Source organism: Notothenia rossii (assembly GCF_949606895.1).
Source record: "Notothenia rossii genome assembly, chromosome: 5".
Taxonomy (NCBI): domain Eukaryota; kingdom Metazoa; phylum Chordata; class Actinopteri; order Perciformes; family Nototheniidae; genus Notothenia; species Notothenia rossii.
The window spans coordinates 59,076,840-59,085,023 of record NC_136903.1 but is presented as its reverse complement, the minus strand read 5'-3'; the positions used below and the strand labels follow the sequence as shown (position 1 = coordinate 59,085,023).

The window sequence follows — 8,184 nt, the reverse complement described above, 5'->3', positions numbered from 1 at the left end:
AGTGGCAGCTCCTAGGCTCTGGAATTCCCTCCCCCAAGATCTCCGTGACTCTGAGTCCCTCACAGTCTTTCAGTCCCGCCTCAAAACACATATTTTCAACTCTGTCTACCCATAAGCCCCCCTCCTCTCAATCAATTTCCTCTTGACTGCCTTTTTATTTATTTTACTATACTTACTTGTTTGCCTGTCCTTGTTTGTCTACCCTCCCTCATATTGTAAAGCGTCTTTGAGTTGTGAAAAGCGCTATATAAATAAAATGCATTATTATTATTATTATTATTATTATTATTATTATTATTAGAACTAAGTACCAGTTCTAGATCCTTGACTTTAGACAAACAATTCAAAAGACAACATGTATTTAAAGACCAATCTTTATTTGAATGTGCCTCTTAACCTGATATATTAGTTATACAGTAATAGTATTGACAATCTAAAAAAACTGAGCAACCCAACGGTCAACTTTGTGTTTCTTATTGTCTAAAGCATTTGTTATTTTCATTTTCCCCCTCTCATATTCAGTGTGGACGGATTGAGACAGCGTGGTGTCCAGAAAGCTGCAGAGACTTCAGGGAGAAACCTCCATGTGATGGACGTCCTGTCTGTTTGTTTGGCCCGGAGAGGACTGAGGGTCTTTCCTCTGCGAGGGGGACCAGGCCTGATGGAGGAGCCCATGCTGCGCAAAGCTGATACCAACTGCACAGGCCTAGTCTGTCACTTTATTTGACTAAATGTGTTTACTTATACATTTAATAGGTTTACACCTTATGTGCGTTTTATTTAAAACATTTGATTAACTTTTGGTTCACATTTCAATAAATTGTAATTGTATTTGCACTTCTTTTGTCCATTATTCTTACTAAAAATGTTAGATTACACATTCACATCTGACTGAAGATTGGCCCCATTTATTTGTGACGTTGCAAACTCTGCGGTACAAGGCACAAGTGATGTGAAGCTCATAAAGCGAGGCAAATAGAAATAATCAGCTGATGGAGTGTAGATGTGGAAATAGGTGCATTCGATCAGCTGACTGTTTTTACAATAAAAGTAGTTTCTTAGTGTACTGGTCTTCAAATCTCATAACATCAGCTTTTAATGTTCCTCTTGGATGTTCTTCTTGACCCTCAGAGAAGGAGAAAATGTTGTGTCTTTCAGGCATGTCCTTTCCTAACCGAAATGACAGGAAACATAAAACATATTATTGCAGAACAAGTGTGTTATTTATGAAAGCGGTGTGTTTGTGTGTTTAGGGGCTGTAGATATAATTATTTTGTAATTGTAATGTTTTTTTTTTATTTCAACAGTGAGCTACAAAGACAATCAGATTAGGAATGAACAGTATGAAGTTCATCAACATTGAAATATATGTTATCAAAATAATATTGAACTTTTATCAAAACGTAGTGCAACTGTAGAAGCTTGCTCTGTTGTCTCACTGAAAGAATAACTTTTACCACGTTTTTTACAGACAATATTGAGAGATAAATAGTAGCAGTTCTCACTATGTGTTAAATATCTTTGCCTTTAATACATTAAATTAGAAAGCTGACAAAATCATATTGCTTGTTAACATATAAATGTAACTTTTTGCATGGAAAAAACCCTCAACTTAACTGATGTGTAGGTGATCGAGTATTTAGTATTGTTTAATGAATGTATATCAGTGTATTAAAGTCAATACTTCATTTTTTTAAACCAATATCTTTCTTGATTCTTTGTACAGTATGAAAAAAAGAGTCTTTGTACCTGAGCTGAAGTTCACTGCTGTGAGGAGTCCAGTTCTGTCTCGCACTCTCTGGTCCAGCCTGTCTGCATCACCTGGACACCTTAAACAAACAGATATATATGTAAAGTACCATGTGTACAAACAATATAACTGATTCTCTTCTGTTGAACATGTTGGATTGTGTAGTGTCCGAGTCAGGGTCCTTTTTATTCTACTGTAACTTTGGAAGTTGTGTTACCAATGCTTGCTGTTTATTTGATATCAAATTTGGTAATGCAATTCATAAAAACAACAAGGTTTGGGTTCGTTCTTCAGATGACTGTGACGTTAACGTGTAAGCTCAATAATGAACTCCAGATCAACTAACCATATTGTAATATCTAAGTAATCATCTTGAAATATGACATTAATAATTGTAATATACACACATCTTATTGTGAGGTTGATTTCACATAGGCCTACACTACTTCGACATTAGCTTGTCTACATACTTGGGCATAGCCAATTTAAATTAACCTTTGCGATGCATACAGTTCCTACCTACATAATAATTATCTCTCTAAGTTACAAGGATGACCTTATAGACCCTTTTAAAGCCGACGTCATCAAAAAGTTGCGCGCATGTGGGCAACAGAAGTGGTGTTGTTTTCCAGCAGTTCTGAATGACAAAGACGAGGTAGCAACTGGTTAGCAAGCATTTACAAACTGTACCCAGCATCAACATGTCTGGTTGTTGCGTATACGGTTGTAAGAATCGCTATTCCACCGGCGGACTAAAGTTTTATAGGATTCCGAGAGGACCACGACCATTTCAGAGCAACCGGTGGCGTCTGTGGCTGCAGGCGATTAAACGTGTGGACTGGAATGAGGACATAATCAAAAATGCTCGCGTCTGCAGTGCCCACTTTATTTCAGATAATGAGGTTATCTAGCCTACTCTTTGATTTTACGGGAAAGCCTTGTTTACACTAGTGATTGTCTGTATGATGTAGAATAATAATCAAATGCAGCTAAAGTTTGATAAGCTGGCGTTAGATTTGCCTAGTAGCTTGCTAGGCTAAACAAACGTGTTTGTGTTTTATTTTTGCAGGCGAGGCATCATTGGACTCTAGTAGTCCTGATTTTGTGCCATCTGTGTTCATGTACACAAAACAAAGCCAGAACCCAAATGCAAAGATGGACAGGTAAGATCAGAGTTGACATCCTCTCAGTCGTTTTTTGTTTTCCTCTCTTGCATAAGCTTTGGTGCCTACAGCTGATGTTTTGAGATATGGATTAGTTTAACTATATATTTCTGCTGTTACTGTAGGTACCATAGGAAAAGGAGGAGAGCTGACACTGCAGCAAATCAACGTGTTACTTCTGAAACTCCAGAACAAGAATGCAGCATGGATCCAGAACAAGAATGCAGCATGGATTATTGTCCTGGTATGAATATATTTATGAATATATTAATATATCATCTTACAATCAACTGATTGATTGTCAGGGTTCCCACCCTCACTGAAAGAGTCAGTGTGCTCCTAGTGTGTGTGTGCTCCTGCCAGGCCCACTGCTCCAATTGCTATGTATGTCTGTGTGTGACGTGTACACTGGCCCCTGGATGGGTCAAATGCAGAGGAAAAATCTCCCCCTGGGATCAATAATGTATGTTCTCTTCTGTCATGGAAAAGTTTTGAAAATTCATTTGTAAAAATGTCTGAAAACCCCTGAATTGTGAACTTGTTTGCATTGGTTGCAGCACATGCAAATTTTTCACTTTTCTATATTAAAGCTGAAGAGGATATCCCAGTTCCAAAGAGAGAGTACGATGATCTGAACCTGAGATACAGTCAACTTCAGGAGGAATATTTCAACCTGCGACAGGAGTTTGACACACTACGAGCAGAAAATGTAAAGCTGAAAGAGGAGCTGCAAAAATCTAGATTCTCCTACACCACTGTTAAGTGCAACATTGGACAATTGATTTTTCTCACAGGACTGACCTCTGTGGTCTTTGAGTGGCTGATTACAAAAATGATGGGCAGCGTAGAAGGAATTCACAACAAACTTACAGTAGAGGACCACCTATTGATTATATTGATGAAATTAAGGTTGGGCCTATGTAATACTGACTTGGCTTATAGATTTCAGGTATCAAAAACCACCTTATCAAATATTTTGCGGAGCTGGGTCCCTGCTATGGCCTTGGTCCTCAAGCCACTCATTAAATGGCCAAGTAAGGGTGCAGTACTTAAAAATATGCCAAAAATATTCAAGCGCAACTTTAGAAGATGCCGGTGCATAATAGATTGCACAGAAATGTTTATAGCTAGACCCAGTAATCTGACTTCCAGGGCCCAGACATGGTCAAACTATAAACACAACAACACCATTAAATATTTGATCGGCATCACTCCAGCTGGTGCAATTTCATTTCTGTCTCCTGGGTGGGGTGGACGGGTTTCAGACAAGCAGATCACTAAGGAGTCAGGTTTCCTCAAACTTTTGGAGCCTAGGGATGAGGTTTTAGCAGACAGAGGATTTCTGATCAGAGACGAGCTTGCGGCCTATGGTGCAACCCTTCGTATCCCTCATTTCACAAAAGGAAAGAAGCAGTTTTCTGCACAGGAAGTGGACACATCTAGACAACTTTCTCGTGTGAGGATCCATGTAGAGCGAGTTATTGGTCGGTGGAAAAACTTTAAGATTTTACAAACAGTTATTCCTTTGTCGCAGGTTGACATACTAGATGATGTTGTTATTGTATGTGGTGCCCTCACAAACCTCTGTAAGAGTGTTGTTCCCAAATGAGTTACACATAACCATGTATGACTTATAAAGTGATTTTACATTTGTAAAACATGTATATAGGCCTACTGTACTTAAAACTTAGTGCATTTTAATAAACCTCCCCACATTGGCTGCCACTGGTGTGTCTAATGGTCCTTTCCCCCCCAGATTATCTCAACAATTCAGAGTGCAGTATCACATTTATTTGTAATGTTGTTACTAACAGTTTCATTCCATTCAGGTGCCATTAAAGTGCCACTAAATATTAACAACACGGAAAGTAGGAGTATGTGCAATATATTAGAATCAAACTGGTTCTGTATGTTGTAAACAGTAAATAATAATTTTAGGTCGCAAATTATCTCTATGGATACATATATAGCATTACAGAATAAAACTTAAAATATCTTGTTGCACTGAAGTGCATCTAAACACAGCTTTCAATAACAACATCAAAGGTAAAGAAAAGGCTGATGATAAATTCATTGTTTCAACTGTAATGCAACTTTAACAACCAGGGAAAGACAATCCATAACCGACATCTAACACCATATCTGGTCTCCTAGCACAATACAATACATTATATTGCCCACTCCTACATGAAGGCATTTAAGCCTCAACTCTCAGACATTTCCTACATAACCATGTTGCTGGCTTCCTTTTTATGTGTGCACAACTGTAGTGAATGTGGTTGTTGCATTTGACACAGATGATCATTTTACCAAAATCTGGTCTTTCACAGTATTCACAGGCTCTCTGTGACACCAAGACAGGATCATGTCTTCTTGTCAGTAATTCAGGCAACACACTCGAGCTAAAGAACTCATGTGCTTTTGGCAAAGCCTCCAGCAGAAACTCTTCATTTCTTAGGATACGTTGCACAATGAACTTCTCCTTAGTCCACAACACAAAGTCACAGTAGCTAACACCACACACAAACATGTGAAGTTGAGTTTGATAGTAGTATGTGTGTGAATGTTTCAACGAGAATGACTTGTCCAGACAAAACTGCTTGTGTTCTGTACATCCTTGAAGGCTATTCCTGTATTTGTAGGGACATTTGATCTCTACCACCCCTTTGCCACAGCAGGTACATCTTGCTATCCCATCTGGCGATGATCCAAGGTGTGGCTCAGAAGGTTGCACTACTAAGCCACATGAGCTGATGCTGAAATCTGGATGGCTTTGGGACATAAATGCAGTGTAGGCTTGTCTTGCCGTTTCCTCCATGTTTTGACCCCAGAGCACAGATGGGACATTTAACTCTGTTTTCTTGTACTGCATTATATCATTTAGGTATGTTTTGCTGATCTTGTCAGTTGTGGCTGCATGGTGAAATTTGGTGCTTGTGATCCGACCAGCCCTATAGGTGTGCCACTCATTTGACCTTGACTGTTTCCGTGTCACAAATTCCAGTTTCTCACATTTTTGAGGTTGTAGTGTAGTTTTTAGTTTGTGAAATGTATCCTCACATTTCACCTTCATTTCCTGTGGTGAGAGTTCCCGGAGTGTTGCATCAAATAAAGCAGTCTAGGGCTCAGGTAAGTCTGGATGCTCCTCTGAATCAGTGTCAGACGATGCAGTGTCCGTGTCACTGTTTTCCAGGCTCGTCAGCACTGCAGCACCTGGGTCCACATCCCGCAGTTCCCGGATGTCATCATCTGTCAACACTGATAATAGAGCAACAAAAAGACACAATTAGTGTGCTGCATAATGTTCACATTTTAAGAATAATGACTGAATTATTCTAAAACCAGACCAGTTAAGCTGTAGATAACAATCGAAATTCTAGAATTAGTAATCTGAAGACAAAAGGACAGACATATTCAAACTAACATAACAAATGATACTGAAACTATTCAAACTGAGCGTGTATGTTTACAAAAAGTCATGATGCCACGTTGGTCTGTAGGCCTTTTCGTCTCTGCATCACCAAGTAACACCTTTCTCAGGCTACATTATGGTGTCAAAACACTGAGGAGAAATCCTGAGAATTAATTAAATGCACTATGGCAAAAGGAAACTTATCTAGGCTCTGTCAACTATTACATGCCTCTGGGTGTGATACTATTCTTCCTAGCAGATGTTGAAGCTGCTGGAAGTTGCCTGCCAAGCCTCTTTGGTTTGTGGAAGCTGATTTCCCTCAATGGAGCTAGTCTGACTTCTTTCCTGCTGATGTCTTTCCACATGCACACTCCAGAAGTAACCGCTGCTTTCTCTGTCCTTCCCATCCTAACATAGAGCTCAACTTTGAATAATATTGCAGCTGTATGGCTGCAGCATGACCCAAGCCTGAAATTTCACAAAATCATAATAAACATACTGGGCTTGAAAGTAACATTTGCTCTCAGACAAATCTCGGCTCTGGCTATGAAGTAGGTAAACATCTAACTTACTAGACATGTGAGTAAGTATCCTAAGCTTAATCAGGTTTTGAATGTAACTGAATGATATTGGCTGCTGACATTTTGAACCCTGTTGTCACTGTGTTGTTGTTCATGAAAATGTTAGTTTCAAACCCTGGTTATGATGAAAAAAGTTACAGGGCAAGGCATACGATTTTTCTTGATAAGGTAATATTCACGATCTTTAGTTGATAATCCCCTTGCGTAGCTTGACAAGCTGTTTATCTCTGCCATCCTTCTGTTGCCACAATGCGCGCGCATACGTTCTACGTCATCATTGTGTACAAACACAAAAAGGGTCTATTTTCTCAACCTCAAACAGAAGCTGTTTGTTGTACAGTATTATCCCACTTAACGCTTAACACTTGTCTATTTCGTTTTAACCTTTATAAATATAGTCTATGATTTTAACTTGGAGGCTACTATTAGCATTGTTAGCACCGATGTAGCTAACACTCGCTTAGACGCTAACCCAAGCCTTAACATTAATTACGTAGCTGATTAAAATCATTAACACATAAATAAGTACTCAAATTTCACTTACCGCAAAACCGCATTCATGCACCGTCTGTTTCAACCGCAGAGCGAGTCACAATAGTCCGATATATTAGCATGAAGAACAAACAAACACGGCCGGGGACAAGTTGTGTTCCCTGGATGAGCTGAACAGGCAGAGTGCCTGTAGCTTCATGGAGCAGCTAGCAGAGAGACAAGAAGCTAACAGCAGCAGTCACTTCACAGAGCCGTCACTCAATGTGACCACGCCCTAATTTATGCAAAAACGTTAAGACCTAATATAAATAAAAGGGTTGTGTTAGCAAACAATTCATTCACAGATCCATAATCATGAAGGTGGAATCTAACTATATTCATAATAATATTTATTGCATCCATGGGTAGAAACATGTTTTTTTCTGCTGTAAAGTTGGGCATTTCAACATGGGGGTCTATGGAAATTGCTCCTTTCTGCAGTCAGTCCCTGTCGGCCAATATATGAACTGCAGCGTATGCCACTTCCGTATTGGCGTCCCGGCTCTTCCACAGAGTTTGCCGCTTGCACAGAACTCAAGATAAAAGATACCCTTATTACTTATCGTAGCTGCACATTCAAGATACCCGATTAAATCTGAGGTTCTTTCTTTCTTTATTCTTTATTTCGAACAGATTAAAAAATAAAAAATAAAAAAATGTGAAAAACAGAATACCGCATTGTTAAAATACAGTATCCATCCACATTCATGGTAATATCTGTATTCAACAAAAAAACAAAACAATTCT

General features: G+C 39.0%; 1 protein-coding gene and 1 long non-coding RNA gene across 2 annotated transcripts; one reads left to right on the top strand and one right to left on the bottom strand.

Annotated features, from left to right (window-relative positions):
* Positions 1 to 356: 356 nt before the first annotated feature.
* LOC307039470 lies at positions 357 to 7,571 on the bottom strand. The gene is made up of 4 exons (XR_013808250.1): positions 7,451 to 7,571; positions 5,974 to 6,171; positions 1,750 to 1,829; positions 357 to 1,170 (listed from the first exon to the last, which is right to left on the bottom strand). It is a non-coding gene; the product is annotated as an uncharacterized lncRNA (long non-coding RNA).
* LOC307039469 (uncharacterized protein) lies at positions 2,013 to 4,622 on the top strand. The gene is made up of 3 exons (XM_079681566.1): positions 2,013 to 2,913; positions 3,039 to 3,157; positions 3,504 to 4,622. The coding sequence occupies exons 1-3, from the start codon at positions 2,870 to 2,872 to the stop codon at positions 4,520 to 4,522; spliced, it is 1,182 nt and encodes a 393-aa protein (XP_079537692.1). The 5' UTR covers positions 2,013 to 2,869; the 3' UTR covers positions 4,523 to 4,622.
* Positions 7,572 to 8,184: the final 613 nt, after the last annotated feature.

What these genes read in the sequence shown, in the direction of transcription:
- LOC307039469 (XM_079681566.1), top strand. Translation starts at nt 2,870, where the DNA reads ATGTACACAAAACAAAGCCAGAACCCAAATGCAAAGATGGACAG. An exon ending in CCAAATGCAAAGATGGACAG is followed by an intron (nt 2,914 to 3,038) that starts GTAAGATCAGAG and finishes CTGTTACTGTAG; the next exon opens with GTACCATAGGAAAAGGAGGA. An exon ending in CAGCATGGATTATTGTCCTG is followed by an intron (nt 3,158 to 3,503) that starts GTATGAATATAT and finishes TCTATATTAAAG; the next exon opens with CTGAAGAGGATATCCCAGTT.